The following is a 17,869-nucleotide window of genomic DNA, read 5'->3' as shown; positions in this document are numbered from 1 at the left end:
CTACGGTTCTACTGCAAACATCACCCTACAGCATGGTGACAGGCTCAGGATGTTAGGGCACACCTGTAGCTATGAATGTTATACAAAGCACATTACACATGCAATGCAATTCTACATGATACATTCAACACTAAATGAAAGCAATGCATTATGGGGATCAAATGGCAACATCTACAGACAGCATGCTTCTGTATGATCTACTATTAGCACACAATATATGAAAGATCAGCACATTAATGATGACTATGCATGACAATTATACATATCAACTTGTGTTAGGGGGAACATTTTTACAGTTATGTAGCATTATGCATTACTGCTGCAGATTGACTAGCATATTAAGTCACCACAATGCACAAAGTTAAGCTACATGTTACATGCACTAAGTGTAAGTGCTATCTAAACAGGAGGATACAGGTAGGTGCATTCAAAAGGAGAGTGGGTCAACATTTTCCTAGAAAGTTTTCATTCAAAGTTAAGAAAACTTGATATCTTCTACTTGTTATTTAAGTAAAGAAAGGAGATCAACGTTTTATTTTCATAAACAAACTACAGTTACAGATAATCATAAATGTAGAACACTTTGCATACATGTACATGTAGATCATACTTACAGTACGGACTATAAGACCACAACAAACCCTAACCACAAGGCTTGGCTCCTGTGGATCTGCAGTCAAACTTACCGGTGAGGAGGACCTGTCTGGCATGTTTCCGTCTGTTTGGCTGCCTTCAACCTCATTGGTTTGACCTGGCATCTGCTCTGGACGCTAAAAATCCAACCAAGAAACATATACAGTACTGAGTATTGACGTGTTTGTAAACTATTTGCACTATAAGTCAACTCAAGGTCCAAGTGAGCAATAAAGATTCCTCGAACAGTGCTCTCATTAGAAACTTGTTAGTCGTTCACTGTACATGTACATAATTTTCTCATTGCACTTATATTGGACCAAAATGGTTGTGATTGAGAAGTGCATTAATGCCACCACCACACATGTCACAACTGAGTTGTAAGTGCATGATCAAAGAACATGAACATCCACAAACACATGCACAGGAGAGCTGGTGCTGGATAGCCTTTCCTTGTGTACTACTTCACGTTTTCTCTGTACCCATTACTGTAGTGGACTGATCCAAGATAATAAAACAACTTACTGCAGGCCTAGATGAGTTTTTGTTTGTTTTTCATCTTGACACTTATCCCAAGTCTTTACAATTTTTAGCTTGTGAAAAGATACTTAGGTACTTAGACAGCCAAAGCAGTACATGTGAAAGGCTTGTGTGAATATGTTACGAGAAATCAAGGTTTCAAAAATACAATAATAATAAAGATATGCCCCAGTGAAAACAAACTGGACTTGGGGGTCTGACGAACACTTAAGATGCCTAGAACAAAACAAACTTATTATGTTAAATGAAAGGGAAGGTACATGTAACTTGTAACCACAGTGGCACAGCATAAATGGCTGTAAATTTTGCTTTTAAAGATAATCAATGCAATGCACAGATGCAACATAGTCAATGCACAAGAAATAGCAACATAGACTGGTGCTAGCCAGTTATTTCTTATTCGTCACCAACTTAAGACCATGTTTACATGTACATGTAGGGTACATGTACAGATTGCCATGTTGGTCACAAGCTACGTCACAGGCACTGTGAGGTAAATCATGTAACAATGATTAAACAATGAGGGTGAACCAATCACCAGCACCAACTACACGTATCACAAACACATTGTCAACAACGTGCAACACAGTTGACGTGGCTTTACCTCCAGCTTTGGGGAGATGATGGGGTTCTGCAAGAGAACACAAGCCAGAGAGACAGGTGAGTTTACACACACACAATCATCATACACACACACACAAGACACTGAAGAACAACAATAGTTATCATAAACCCACAACATAGCAAATCTGCCAATACGACTGTGTAGAGGGGTGAGCTGCACTGAAATCACTACGTTCAAGGATGTATGTACAGTATACACACATTTGTACATGCCCAACTAAAGTAAACTGGTGTAGAACAACTAGCATGCAGAGAAGACATTATGATTGTGCTCTTAACATAACAAAGTTTACCTAACAATCTTTTCACTAATTTTTTCTTAAACAAAAAAAATCTGTTCCCCCACTATACAAAACTTGAATTTTCTTGATTGTGCACCTTGGAACAATGCCCCACATCTTTAACTTCTTTACTTTATATCACACAGATGTACTCCACAGGAGCTGTCACAATTATAAAGGCAAACATTGGATTAGTGGAGGGGATAAATGATGTAACAAATATAACAAGCAATGCTTGACTTGGGGAAGGTTTGGGTTTCTTTGTCAGGGATATTCCTAGGGGAAGGGTGCAGACTTTAAAACAAATCTGACCTTCTTTGTCCCATACAGAGGAGACTGGCAGACAAAAGACAACAAAGAAAGCAACAGAAACAACACAACAACAGGGAACAACACAAGAAGGAATGAAACACAAGCATCAAGCATTAGACATGGATACATATGAAAAACATGTGAAAGGTGTGGGCAAGGCACATCAATACCATGAAACCAAGAGTCGCACACGCAAAATGCCCCTCTAAGGAACATTCATGAAAACCATCCAACCTCAGTAATTGCATACTTAGTAAACACTTTGCCTACAGACAATCTTTAGTCTGCCTCAATAGCATTATTACCATGTTTAAACCATCTGCAACATATCTACTATCATATGCATATCCATATATATATACATGTACACTGTATATACATATCTATTTGTACATCAGCCTTTAAACTCAAAAGAAGGCTTGAGCCTAACATGCTTTTCTCAAATTTCCCATGTTTTTTTTTCTTGTTAACTGTAAAGTAACCTGCAAAGTCCTCTAATGAAAAGACATTTATGAGATAATTTTTCTGTTTCCGTACCAGTGCCACCTCCTCACTCTGCAGCCATTTCTGGTCCTCCTCACACTGCCTCTGCTGCGCCTCCAGCTTCTGCTGAATCATCCGTCTCTCCAGTTCCTGCATCTGCAGGGCATGTTCTGCCTTCAGGCGCTCCATCGCTTCCCTCTCCTGTGGAGTGAAACAAGCAAACCCAACAGGATTACTCAAAAGGTAAGGAGTAGGTCGGCACACATGTATGTATGAAGTGGTATATATCTTCATGTTCTTTTGATTTGCTGACCATTAATGTCAGCTCTCTGTTGATTGCTTGTCTACTTACTAAAATAAAAGCCGCACTGTGGTGCCTTCTGGCAGAGAAGGCAGCAAGTTTCATTATTGCTGTTTCTGCATTAAAATCTATGGCCCATCGGGAGGGATTACTGGCTCTTCATCCAAATGAGAAATGTTGGGCTGACAATTGCTAGCACAAACCATTTACTGCCTAACACATAAAAGTGTTGATATTTGTCTCACCTCCACACTGAGTGGTCTGTTCCATTCCCCGTCTGCCGACCCGGTTGAGAGGCGGTTCAGACCGGGCGGTGTCTGGTAGTGACCAGGTGATATCACACCTTCAATGTTAGACACCTGTGGGTACGAAGTTAAGTTTGTAAAGTGTTTTATCACAAGCTAACTATTTACGTATTGTAACAAAACAACAGATAAAAATGTGAGAGTGATGAAATGTACATATGATGACAAATGAAAAACTTGGTCAGGGGGTTATAAAATATCTATGGGTTCCTAAATTAAAATTAGTAAATGTTTCTGCCTAAAGTCGGTTTGAGAATGCTTTAAACAACATTGTTTTACTGGTACTACAATGTAGATGTTTCCAATTAATCAAAGGAATTTTCATTACCCTTGTGGATATTTGTGACATAAATAACACAGCTGGAACTGACAATGAAATTGTCATACAGTATATTTAAGTATATTGAATACTTATGGTTCTTCCAACTAGGATTCACTGGAGCTAAGTATCAAACAGTATCCCCTAATGTGTGAATGCTGATATGCTTATCTTAGGTTATACTATGGATAAGTGGACACAAAAAAACAATACAGACTGCACAATCACAGAATCAATGATCATAAGGCTTTACAAAAATTATTATGTATGAACAAATAAGAGACTGGAAAAACTGGAAAACAATAACACAACAACAACAGACACGGCATTTGCATCAACAGAAAATCAGCACTGCAAACAAAAGAACGATGATCAGAAAACTATCCAAAGAGGCAAATAACCTGATTAGTACGGGAATGAAATATCAAGTGCGTCATCAAAGGGAACAATAATCCTATAGATGATTGCAGTTTTCATTTCAAGTTATACGAATGGTGAATCACTGTGTCCTGCAGGACCTTCTCCCATTGGTCAGCAGAAATCAGTTTTGCACACGCTACTCTACCCACACACTGCACAAACCTGATAGTGGGGGGGCAGGGGACCCCAGGAGCTCCGGGGAGACTGTGCCAGGTTGGGGTTGGACCAGGACGTGTGGAGGGGGTGGAGGGTGTTAGCAGGAGGTGGCTATATATGGGCAGAGCAGGGCGACAAGGACAAAATGCAAGAGACGGTGAATAAACTGTCCATAAAGTATGAACACAGGGCAACAGTGCTAAGACAAGTACAATACTGCCAAATATACAGATCTTACATTTACACATGTAACGTCAAGTACTTTTAACTTTTCCATATGCACTGAAGAAACAAGGCCTGTTACTTACATACCATCCACAGGAAACAGTTACTGGCAATCACAGAATCCTTATGTGCGTATTACTAAGCTCTATGTCCATGGTACTCAACAGTAATCAATTAACTGAATGGTTAATACGACACACCAATGCAACGTTCACCACATATATGTGCACGTGCAAGTGCTGAAAGTGAGTAACGAAAAGTTGAAAACCCTGACTGATTTTTTCTATCATTCATTCAGCATCTTATTAAAATGTTACATATCAAAGTACAGTCAAATCACTGCTATTGTGAACGTCTGTTAGCAAAGCCTTAATGTCACATGACTGTACAAACACATACATGTACATAATATGTGATGGGCAACATTTAGCAAGCAATGTGAACTTCTTACAGTCAAGGGTGTTTCATAGTGTTATGCAGGAGTGGTACAGGCAGTGATTGGGGGAGAGGTGGTTGGAATAATATATCATATTTGTTGAATATGATGAAAGGATATTTCTATCCTTAGGCCATTAGTAGGTAGGAGGCCATTTTGTGACATTAATGCCGACATACTATTTCATAGTTGAGAACAAAGAATAAATGCAACTTCCATGTCTGTGTACAAAATGTATGATGTACCAGACTCTTCTTGTAGCTTCCCGTAGCCTCTTCTGAGAAACTATACAGTCGCAGCTTTGTACTAGCCTAACAAGTTTGTTCCTTAGATTCTACATGTACTAAACATTTCTCTCTTGTCTCACCTGATAGTGGTTTGGCATACTGTTGTTGCCCCATGGAGGCAGGTCCAGGACCAGGTTAGGGTTAGACTGGGAGGGCAGCATCCCTACAGGGTACCCCTGGTCTAACAGGTTCCCCATGCTGGACCTGGGGCTGGGGTAGCCTGGTCTGCTGGGCTGCAAAATGCAATACTTGGCATGTTTAATATTGTATGATGCTTGGGTATGAATTATCATCTCAAGAAAAACAATGTTAATCATAATCCTTATTAAGAGTGAAGAAATAAATTTACAGGTGCTTTTAAATATCTTACTACCACTATATACATGAACATCACTGTAACTGATATTCGATTTATCAAACAGCACTAAATGGGAATATGTATGATGTGCTGTCTAAATCACAGGAATAAGAACTAGAGTTTACCTTGGGAGGTGGCTGGTCCTCTCCATAACCTACACCTGTAAACAGAAGAACAGCCCTTAATCATACTCATCTACATAAATATTCTCAAGACTATGAAATGGCTGCGTGTGCATTTTGGTTTGTCGTGAGTTTGATCCTGATCCTGTACAAAGTCATTGTACAAAGCCAAGTGGCCCAAGGTCTATTGAGAAAGAGATGGATGCTTCCCTATGCACCATATCATGCAGAGAGAACTTTTTACCTAGAGATATTGATGAACTTTATTGCTCGACATTTGTACATGGTACAAAGTATGGCAACGACTGTTACACAAAGTACAAAATAGGTGTATAGAGTAAGACTTAACATCCTAATTAACATAACAAGAAGGGCTAACACAAGTCTTTGATATAGTGTTACAATCGAGCTGGGTAACATTTACAGGATCCTATGTAACACAAATGATCTTACATGACATGATTAATGTTGAGTGCAGTCCTTACTCACCCCATGCTAACTGGTTCATTCTTCTGGCATCCCTGTGCATAGCTGCATCTTGAGCCATCCTCTCTTCATGAAGGATGAGACTGAAACCATCAGTAAAAAAAAGTTACATATATGGACATCTGGATTCTGCAATGTGTATGTACATGTTAGTAAAATCAACAACCAAACACCTCAATACACAATTCCTTAGTACACAATCATATAATTAGTCATTGCACATGTATCACTTGATAACATAGTCATGTTACATCTTTCTACACACATGAGAGCTAAAACGTGATGTTACGGCATATCCACACAGGTTTCTGTTGTTCAAAACTGGAAGAAATCAAGTAATCAGTTTGGACACTCTACCCACCTCCTGTTCTGGGACTTGTACATGCAAACAAGAGACCTTTTTGTTCAAAGCAGGCAGCAAGAAAATAGATAAGAAGGGAGAGAGGATATTAAGCAAATTATTATCTATAGTGCAGAAGATAGAACAGGAACTAAGACTTGTTGTTTAACACTCCTATCTGCTTGTATTCTTGCCGTTGTGGTTATTGCAATTATCAGTTTATGCTGTCAATAGTATTTTAGACAGTTACATTTGACACAAAGACTCCAAGGAATGTCGACACTTTGAAGGTTATGTCCTTCACAAACCACTTATGGTCATCATCAAGCTTTACATGTATGTTCAGTTGTAAACTCTATCATCAGGATTAGCAGTTAGTTCATGCTCGCTGTTAAACATGTGAGCCAAGTAAAAGTGTACATGTACATAGACTAAATTAAGTCATTGGTTACCATCACAACAAACATCAGTCTTGATGAACAATTCACAAGAAAACAGAAAATGGTTCTACATAGACTGATAGAGTCAACATGATTTGCCATTCTCTATGACAACTGACATAAGAATGAGTAAAATGTTGTAGAAACAAATGACTGACTAAAACATTCTGTGGGTTGGAAACAGTGTAGGGGAGAGGAGATGACAGCCTCACTGTGATTACTGTAAATGAAGTTAATTGAATTCAAATTAGAGGAGCAATGAAAAAAAATCCAAGTTACAACTATGCTTTTTCAGAAAAACCTAAGAGCAACTACAAGCCTCATCAAGATTTGTTTAAAAATGCTCACACTTGATGCAGCAATGTACATGGAGCACAACAGTTCACTACAACTATACTCTATACAATTGTACACATAATGCCTTTCAGTTGTAGGGTGAAGTGCACACATGACATATATAATGCCAAATAGCGACAAGTCAGTAGAGTGCAGTCACACAGCCTAGTATGTGAGACGTTCTTGCATTGCAAGGAAAGAGGTCTGCATCTCACGTGCCTATTGAACCTGCGGGATAGTCTACGTCTTTCCCTTTCCTGATACTTTTTCTCCAGTCTGTGAATGACCCTGCAAGAAGGCAACACTGCAAAGTCAACACACAGACTGGTGTGCAGGCTGTACTGTACTGGTACCAGAAGAAACTGCATCTACTAACCGAATCATGTACCTCTGTAACTGATCCAAAAATTGACTGTCTGTGCAATAACATTGTACAAGTTACAAGATGACAAACTGAAATATATGCTGAGCTACAAAATTGGTGTGCGAAAATGTGTTTTTCTTTGAATTGAGGGTACTGGTGAATGAATGGCATTTGCTGAGATAAACTGAAGGTCTGAGGGTTGAACAACACTCTTCAAACTTGTGCTAATGTATAGCAAATGTTCTTTGCACTCTTTCTGACACTTTTTGGTCAGAGATAGGAGCACCTTGTATTTAGAGAAGTATTAGAGATACAAGTTAAAGAACTAAAACTCTCTTCTGGTACCTCACTACAACCTACACTTATAAGAGTCTGCTGTGTTCACCTTGACAACTGCTTTAGGGTGCTGCAACTTTCTCCTTGGCGTATCTTTATGCTTCTCAACATATTCTGAGAAGGTTTCTTCCCTTTTTGGAATATCTTAAGAGGAGCTTGGGGAGTTGTTTTGCTTTTTGGTTGATCAATATTCCTTTTCTTTAAACAATGGGATATAGAACAGGAGTCAAAATCGATAAACAGGGAATAGAGAAAAGAAACACAAAGTGAACAGCACAGTACTGCAAGAAGACCAAAACATGACAGCAATGCCAACAATAGTAAACAAAGCACACATAAATCATAATTTCAACAGCACAAGATGATGATAAAACACAGATAACAGAGTGTTCAGATGTACCTAAGCTGTTCTTTAAGATGGCTGAAGAGTGGTCTGTTGGAGGGTTCATAAGACCAGCACTTGGTCATGATGTTGTAGAGGTTGGGAGGACAGTTGGGTGGCATGGCCAGTCGTTCTCCATTCTCTATCTTCCCAATGACATCATTGTTCTTGACCCCCTGGAATGGCTTGACCCCCAACATCAATATCTCCCACATACAGACACCTACAAGGAATGGAAAACATATCATCAAATTTTTATTCATGTATGCATGTAGTCACAGATACTGTCAACTGCTGGAAGATGATGACACTGTAAACAGAATATATTTTCTGTCAATAATGCACTCTGCGTGTCCAACATGAAGTTTCAACTTGAAGCACCCCTACCATGAAATTAAGTCCCCCGTGGAACTTACAATACCCTGGAAGTATGTCACTGTCTTGTAAGGAGAGTCAAAGATGGAAGGAGATAAGGGCATGATGTTATCTAAATGCATGTTATCCAAGTCCCTAAATTCCATTAAGTTCCTTGGCCTAACTTAAGTCTATGACTAGACTGGATAGTGAGTGTAAGTGTGAGTGTACTAATGACAACTTTTATACATGTACATTTATTGAACAATTTCATATTGGACCTTACCGAACATCCAGACATCACTGGCTGTTGTGAACCTCCTGAAGTTGATGGACTCCGGAGCCATCCATTTGATGGGCAGCTTGCCTTTGGATGCTAGATAGCAAACACACGCAAACAACATTGATCAGTGATGGATGAGTACCACTGGCTGTAACTGGCAGATAATGGTCTTTTTATCTGATATCTATTCATGTATTCATCACAATTCTCCAACACAGTACAAGGTATGGAAGAACAGGTGTTCCTTGTCAAAGGACATCTTTTCAAAGCTGCCATACAGAAATCATAACAAAACAATTATACATCAAATAATCAATACACATTGATACAATATAGGAAAAAAATAATGTACATCAACATAAAACTCTTAGGGCAAATCAAGTCAGCAACATGCAAACGTTATTGTATCAAATCTGCAGAATAGTCAGTGTTGTCACTTACCCTATTGGAACATATGCTTTATGTACATTCATCTTAAGGTGCATAATAGTTACCTTTATAGTATGTTTGGTCCTCCACCCATCTGGAGAGTCCAAAGTCTCCCAGTTTCACACTGTCGTAAGCAGCCACCAGCACATTTCTCGCAGCAATATCTCTGCACACAACACAAATACACATATTAGACACTGACAGTACAATTATATCAAAACAGAGAGAAGTTAGTTTTAGTACTTTTACAAAATGCAGTACAGGTATTTGACGCATGCATCCATACATTACACAGGATTACAATTAATGTGCAGTTGTATATAAATGTCACAGGTATATCTACAGTAACACTGTATGTACAAACAATGTACATGTAAACATTTGTTACAGATCAGTACAACTAAACTATCTACATGCACCTTACAATAGACTCTAAATCACTTCATCAATCTAATTTTCATGATGAACTAAGGCCATACCAATTTAATTTGTTGGTTCTCGGAATCGCCGCTTCTATTTTTCCCAATTTAAAAAAAAAAAAAAATCCATGAGGTTATTTGCATGTTCATGAGAACTCATTTGCATGTTCGTGAGAGTTACATGGTCCCGTTACCTACAAGTTGCTCGACAAACTTCGGCTCAGTTAAACAAAACTTCTGAAACAAGTACTGGACATGCAAAAACAACTATCACCTGCTTATGTTTTCCTTTGTGTTGTAAATCATCGAAAACCACCAATAGATCGTGAAATTTGTGCTGAAAAATGACGATTCGGCAAACCAAAATGGCCGCCATGTAGCCAGTCACAAGTATGTAAATGAGATGCAATTTCATGCAAATGAGCACGCCTCTAGCGTTTTTTGCTTAAACTGCAGCTTTCACAAAGAGAACAATGAATCAGATGTTTCAGGCACTCTTATTTTTTGGGTGAAATGAAGTCATTTTCTTGTTGTTGCTAACATACATTAGGCATTATACTATCCTGAAAAAGTATTTCAACCTTTTTAAAATTTTTTAATGTTGTTAATGATTTACTATGATGATTTATTACAACTGTTAAGCTTTATAACTGTGTGTACTTCTGTAATACTGCACATTATTTTGCATTTGTATTGTTGAAATTAAATATAAAATGTATGCTTACATGCAAATTTTTCATGTAATTGTAACTGGATAAGTATTCTGCCACACATATACCATGGTTTCAGGTCTGGAATTACCAACCTGAAACTCTGGACCTGAATCCAGACTTGTTGCAGTTTTTTTTTTTTTTTTTCGCCCTGTCGCTCCAACTTTTTTCTGAAAAAATCCGAGAACCAACAAATTAAATTGGTATGGCCTAAGGATGACAGTACACACTAACCTATGTACAAATTTTTTGCTCTCTAGATACGACAGTGCCGTGCTGAGCTGGTATGCATAGAGGATGAGGGTCGCCAGATCCAGGCTCTGTTTGTTGGACTGCAGGAAGGACCGCAGCTGCAGAAAAAGACATCCGGGATGTTGAATCCAAACATTCAATATCAAACAGGCACAATGTCAGAGACACTTGAGCTCTACAGCACATGAAATTTGAGGATGTGTATTTGAGGGCTTGTCTATAGCAGTTTACAGATTCTGATCTTCAGGCCAAAAAGTTATTATCCATATACACTGGTCACTTTTAAATTGAAAAAAAAAATCTTGGTATTGTCAAAATTGTGGGTCAAATGTGATTTCCTTTCTTTAGTCTATTTATTCATGTACATGTACAACAAAAATGTATCTATCAATTCATTAATCTGCCCAACATCATCAGGAGAAATTGGAGGCAAACTAAGAATGAAAGCCAGCATTGTCCACCCATATAACACTGACTGGGCAGCACCAAAAGTGTTTCCTGTCTTTCTTCCTATTTCAACAACTGGTGAATTAACATTTCTCAGGTTTGACACTGATATAGGAACACAATGTGCCTGGTTAGTGTTTGGGTTCCCTAATCTTATCAGGTGTGGAAGACAGAGCGAGGGGCCAGACATGTGTTCCCTGGGGACAGGCTGTCCCTGCTGACCCCCCAGCAGGCCCTGCTGCAGGAACCTGCAGGGTCACTCAACTTTACCAGAACACACATGGCAGTAATGAGTAGAGTCTGATTTCCTGCACAGTTTGACCTGTACCCCATACATCTTTGTCTTTGTGACTTGATGGATACCTCGCTAATCCCGGTTATGTGCAAAACAGTCCAGGAACTTCAACAAGAAACTATTTGCTTAGGTGGGAGGTCAAAAAGTCATACTAGGAAAAATTGATTAAGCTTACCTTTGTAAAATGCATGTATCTATGTACATTGTATGGTGATATACATAACGATATGCAACAAATCGTTAAGCCTTATATTGTTTTCAATTGTACATCTCTGACTCACTCTAGTCAATGCATAGTGAATGTTACATGTATTTTGGTACATAGATAACTTCTGTCCATTCAATCAGTAACAAACTGTGATTTTTTTTCCAGATTTCTTTGGCAAATAAATCATCTGTCAATCATCTACTTCCTGGCTGGTTACTCAGACAAGGCCCCCTACCTCCCCAAAATTTGCCAGCTCCATGATGATCCAGATGGGCCTGTCCGTGCACACCCCAATGAGCCTGATGATGTGAGGATGGTCAAACTGCTTCATGGTGTAGGCCTCCTCCAGGAACTTCTCTGCCACTGTGTCTGTACAGTCCATCTTACAAGTCTTCACTGCTACGTCAAGGTTGCCTTCCTCCTGGAGAAAAAATTTAACAAGGATGGTAAACTTGGAGAACAGGCGGCAGGATCAGAATTGATATACCAAACATAATTTTCCATCCCCATTTTGTGATACTGTAAAAAAATCCCAGTAAAAAAGAAGAGTCTTTTATGTAATCGTAAAAAAAGGATGTCCCAGAATAACAGTCTTCATGCAGTAAGTCATTGAACATGTGTACCTCAACCTGGTCAAGGAAAAGAATTACTACACTCATTCTTACACCTTGCATCCATGTTGTTGCAAATAGAAAGCAAGATCTTAAAGACAGCAAAGCCAATTATAGGTAGGACTGAACAAAGACAAATTTGCAACATGCACCATGACATATGGTACCTATACAGCAGCAGTGAGGTGCTCTAACAACTGATTTTCATGCTCCAGTTTCTCCTGTTGTCCTCCTCTTTCTCAATGATCAATCCTAACAATAAGACTCTCACTAAGAAACATCTGCTACTTCTGGACTTAGAATTCAGTGCAGGTATGCTGGAAGTAGTGGTACATACATGTACATGCACGTAGACATGAGGAGGTATTTGCTACATTATCACATAATTTGAAATCCTAATTTGGAGGCAAATATATATACTTCTTACACCAGTGAAACCTTCACGACAAGATGATGAGGATGATCTTTGTATAAAAGATGACAGACATAAAAAAATTTGACTGGTCGAAAATGTGGTGAGTCTTTCCATAATGTGGTAATAATACCACACAAACACAGACGAAATTTCCTGCTAACCTAAATAATCCTATTCTGCTCAGTTTCCCTGGCACACTGTGATTGCACCATCAATTTTTGGATCTGATCTTGATGATGATACAGAAAAATAAGGCCAATAAACAAACATGTAACTTACATATGATTTCCTTGATTTTTTTTCTGTAATGGGACTTCTGAATCTGAACTATCTATTCAACCTAGAAACTTGCTTATTTGCTTGGGACAAGGACATTTAAACATCCTTGATTGGGAATGTGCCATGTCATTCCAAGGTTCTACATCTCCAAGGTCAACCCAGAGGTCACATACATCAGTAACAGGCTGCTCCTGACACACTTGATTACCCAAATAATCAGGGTTAGTATGCCAGGAATTCCTCTGCTTGTCCCACATCAGTACCACAAACATTGCTGACTTCTAGTCAAAATCAGGTCATTGACAGAAGTTGAAAATAACAGGCTTGTCAGCGTTTAAGAAATTTTAAAAAAATACTGTGGAATTTCCAGTGATCTAACCTCTAGAAATGCTAATTTATGCATTTTGAAGGCAAATTTCAATTCAAAGGTGTGGAAATACAATCTACATCATTTTATTCAAAACTTGAGCATATTTTTCTTAAGTTTTCTGGCACTATTGAAGCTTTGACACATGTGAAAAAAAGCCCTTGTATTTCAAAGACACAATTCAAAGCATCCATCACAAAATATGAACATTCAAAGATGCCAAAATTGGCAGGCTGGAGCACTGATATACCCGGTAAACTGGAAATGAGCAGAGTTTGTTCACTTGGCTGAAAGGAGGCAGGAATCAAATATTTTCTCTTAGCGACTAAGTCTCAAATACATACCCACACCCCCTCAGTAGTAACCATGGTAAGAACATTAGGACTTAAATCCAAAGCTAACACAGGCAAAGTGCCAGCTGCAGACAAGGTTACCAACTTGATACTGGCTCCACCAAGGAAACACCCTAAAGTATGACATACATGTACCACCACTGCAGTGTTTCAAATCATTTTGGAGTATGCCATATGTTTCACATCATCTGCAAGTATAACCTTCTACCAGAATGTTGATAAGACTTTCTGCCATTACTGCTATTTGCTGCATTTCCCTTGGCTTCCACAGCTAGATCACCTCTAGCAGTCATTAAAATAATAGGGAATATCAAAGCCCATTTTGATTCCTTGGAGAAATAAACTGTCTGTTGCAGTACATAAATATTTCAAACTTCCATGGCAGTAAATCATATAAGGTTGCAAATTGAGTGGAAGTTGGTCTATAATGGGTGTTTATTTGCTTTCTCTGATGGCAGAGTAAGTAGATGATTTCCTCTCCAGTGTATTTTGATGGCACCGGCTTCACGGCCCACAAATTACCAGCTTCCTTTTCAGCTGATGTGGTGCTTTCTGGGGTCCACATAAGGGTCCCAGCAGGGTAACTTACACAAATGATGCCCCAGCATCTTCCGTTTGGAGTTCAAAGTTACCCTGGGTCACCTTCTGACCCTGTGCCAGATGTTGTGCTGAGTTCTGAGTTTGGCCAACTTTGGGGGTTCTGTTTTAGTTGAGCGGGATGGGTCTGGAAAGGCTTTGGGAGACTCACAGAAATCACGATGACTTTCTATCCTCACCTTCACAAATCTTACCTCAGTCGCCTCAGTCAGTGGAACAATTTCTCAAAACTTTAAATGATTTCAAATAACGTTTAAAAGACATTCCTATTCTTAACAAAAGAGGTACAAATTACTTGAGGTTTCAAACACAGCATAGAGTACGTGCTATCAGCCTGGCAGTCCCAAAAGAGCTTCTCTCCAAAAGAGCACAATAGTGACTTTTGTTTTCACTTCTTTATCAAAGTACTACTGTCAAAGTCAATGAAAAAAGACATTGTCAGATTAGACATCCAAAGTGTTTCCACATGTTCCTAGCAGTACCTGTACAAAGAAATACTACAGACCTTCAAGTATCAAGTTTTCAATCTACAAAACAGAAACATCATTGTTCCTACAGTTGTTGGATAACAAGAAAGCTTCAATTTTAATTTGTTACCTTGGATTTGTAGACTCCTCTATGCACATCTCCGAACTGACCCTCTCCGATTATTGCACCGAGGACGATTTTGTCCCTCGCAATCTCGTAGTCTTTCGCTGGTGAAGGAAAAAAGTAGGCTTGAGTGAGATGTCAATCATAACAGAAACATGATAGTTGATACATTACGTCTTCTCACACCTTTAGATTTTTTAAATATCAGAAGGTGTCACACTTTCTGATTTAACCTACATGAGAAGACAGTGATATATTTTCAACAACAAAATGAAACTGGCAACAGGCTGGTGATAAAATGCATCAATACAAAGAAGACATGTAGAGCTGGGTAAAACTAGTAAAATGTGAAGTGCTTTTAATTATTTTTATTTCAAATTCTTTAAGAAATGACTGCTGCATCGTTAGTAGCCACCTGGCATGGACAGAACTCTAGTCTATACAAAGCAATCAGAAGTGAACTAATCCTTCATGTATCCATGATGTGGAAACAAGGTCTGTGTCAACCATCTGCAAACCAATTTCCTGACAACTTAAAACCTTGATTAAGGACGACTCTTGACCCAACTTTGTTACAGTCTGTTCTTGACAACCCATCAAGATGAGTGAGCTCAGGTCGAGAACCATACCCAGTTAAAGTACTAACACCCCCTTTACACAGTGCTGAGTCATCAGGTTTGACAGGTAACTCATGAAATTTAACTGATGAAGTAACTTGTGTGTGTGTTTATGTGTGTGTGTGTGTGTGAGTGCATGTGCATTGCCTTTTAAACTATGTGTATCACATCTTGCGTTACATTTCATTTATAATACCATGGGTCACACAAATCCAATTTTGGTCACTGAGTGATAACTCAGCAGTCAACAATGGTACCGGTCAGACTGGACACACCTACAACTTATCCTAAGATCTATCTTCAATCAGTTATGAGCAAGGACAAACAAAATTGGTTCTCTTCATGCTGGGTGGTAGTTTTAAGTATAGCTTTTGAGAAACATCCAAGTTCCAAGTCACTCCCAAGACAGATGCCTCTACTGCCACAGTCAAGGTTTCCAGCAAAACAGTCTCACATTTCTATCTTACAAACATACCATTCTTGGAAATCACTGTTACCATAGTGTTGTTGCAGATTGCCAGAACAAGAGCTAAGATAAACCTGATTAAGTCTGTTACCAGAAAACTTCCTCTCACTGCAATGTGGTTGTTGAGTTTGTGTCAATCACAGCAGTTCTGGGAAATACCTCATTTAGTTTGAGTAATGACAAGTGTGGCACGAGGGCTGAATTTGAATTCAAGCCAATGTGCGAGTTGCTGTACCTTGTGCCCTACCCTGAACTCGCAGTTACTTGAGCCTGTTGTAAGCCACAACATATAAACGTGGTGGGTACAATTGTAAACATAACAATAAACAGTCAGAGGTGTCCTTTCTTTGACAGGATTTTCACAGACCAATGACATGAATACTGTGCCCCACATTATGTAAACATGCCTGGGTGCATTGCCAAGGACCGTTATACAGGTTTCAGTTATCCATATGGCACAAACTCTAACTTTCTGAAAGGAACTTTTCAAAGAAAGGTATTAAGGAACTGAATGAGTGAGTCTTCAGCATCATAAACAACCTGTGTGCTTGTGGAAATAACTCATAATAAGACAACGTATTTAGGGACATTCCTGACACGAAAACTTTGACATGTTTGGCATCTCAGCAGGATAGAGACCCTGGTCTCTGTTTAGTCTTTACAGAACAGCTTCTCTTGTTTCACTTACTACTTCTAGTAAACCACAGTGTGCTGGCAGAAAAATAGCTGTCTCTGATCCATGCTATGCACAATGTTTCACACATAATTTCTCTGTGTGTCGTCATAATAAAATGTTTATCTATTGCTGTGTAGCTCAGCAAATCATACTTGTAGCAATGGTTTGCTATAAATCATCATACTTCAAACATTTAAAAAAAACATAGATATTCACTGAAAATCTACATGCTTCTTCTCCTCCATCTATCATATACTCTCATGTGCTTTAGACCTATGTTATCTATGTTGGCAACACCTAACATAAACCTGCATTTCTTACAAAAAATCAATCTATTTTGCCAGACTAGGAAAATTGTTGGATGAAAATATGTGGGAAGGCAACTAACTGCAAATCACCATGAATCCCGCAAAGTTAACACTTTTTAAAAATACATCAATCAACGCTGCCAATAAGACAAATAAATTTTCTCTGATAAGGGTGATAAACTATGTTTAATCCAAACAAATCAAACTGGATTATTCTAACTTAACAACAACACATAAGTACACCAAAACAAGGTATTTCAGAGTAATCATTGTCATTTGCTGTCAACTGGTTTGGCCAACTACAAAAAACAGAAATGAAAACACAAGTTTTTTAGATGCTCCAGTGGTGTAAGATATCATATGTCACAATCTCATGGCATCTGATAATTACAAATCTATGAGTAGAGTATAGAGTAGAGATTGAAATTTCTGGTCAAATAACAATTCCTGTGCAACTGAAACATTCCACAGCTAGTGAGGCAGCTCCCAAGTCTACCCTGTGTCCGGGAAGACAGACACGGCTAGCTCAGGGGACGGGCCCTGCTTGTGCCTGGCACAACTTTGAGGGGAAGAGACTCCTCCTTACAGACACCAGCCAAGCCACAACAGACGGAAATGTTTATCAAACTCTGGACCAAACAAAACCACAATACTCGGGTATCTATAACACTATGGTAGGATTTTGTACATTCTTGGTACCTTTACG

The 17,869-nt window shown here is 38.8% G+C and overlaps 1 protein-coding gene across 18 annotated transcripts in view; it reads right to left on the bottom strand.

Moving 5' to 3' along the window:
- The window catches only part of LOC118409818 (focal adhesion kinase 1-like), a 45,647-nt gene that overhangs the window by 4,559 nt on the left and 23,219 nt on the right, over positions 1–17,869 (bottom strand). For 14 of the 18 annotated variants that reach the window (XM_035811139.1, XM_035811144.1, XM_035811142.1 and 11 more), the window contains 15 exons: positions 15,103–15,200; positions 12,119–12,304; positions 10,916–11,031; positions 9,618–9,718; positions 9,127–9,216; positions 8,505–8,709; positions 6,650–6,685; positions 6,292–6,371; positions 5,806–5,840; positions 5,403–5,555; positions 4,381–4,485; positions 3,420–3,533; positions 2,928–3,074; positions 1,778–1,804; positions 687–770 (listed from right to left, as the gene is read on the bottom strand). In XM_035811139.1, coding sequence (XP_035667032.1) covers positions 687–770; positions 1,778–1,804; positions 2,928–3,074; positions 3,420–3,533; positions 4,381–4,485; positions 5,403–5,555; positions 5,806–5,840; positions 6,292–6,371; positions 6,650–6,685; positions 8,505–8,709; positions 9,127–9,216; positions 9,618–9,718; positions 10,916–11,031; positions 12,119–12,304; positions 15,103–15,200 — 1,577 coding nt within the window. The remainder of the gene's footprint in view (positions 1–686; positions 771–1,777; positions 1,805–2,927; positions 3,075–3,419; positions 3,534–4,380; positions 4,486–5,402; positions 5,556–5,805; positions 5,841–6,291; positions 6,372–6,649; positions 6,686–8,504; positions 8,710–9,126; positions 9,217–9,617; positions 9,719–10,915; positions 11,032–12,118; positions 12,305–15,102; positions 15,201–17,869) is intronic. The other 4 variants (XM_035811145.1, XM_035811148.1, XM_035811155.1 and 1 more) reach the window with 3 other exon arrangements.

Source organism: Branchiostoma floridae, chromosome 2 (assembly GCF_000003815.2).
Source record: "Branchiostoma floridae strain S238N-H82 chromosome 2, Bfl_VNyyK, whole genome shotgun sequence".
Classification (NCBI taxonomy): Eukaryota; Metazoa; Chordata; class Leptocardii; order Amphioxiformes; family Branchiostomatidae; genus Branchiostoma; species Branchiostoma floridae.
This window is presented reverse-complemented; position numbering and strand designations above follow the sequence as displayed.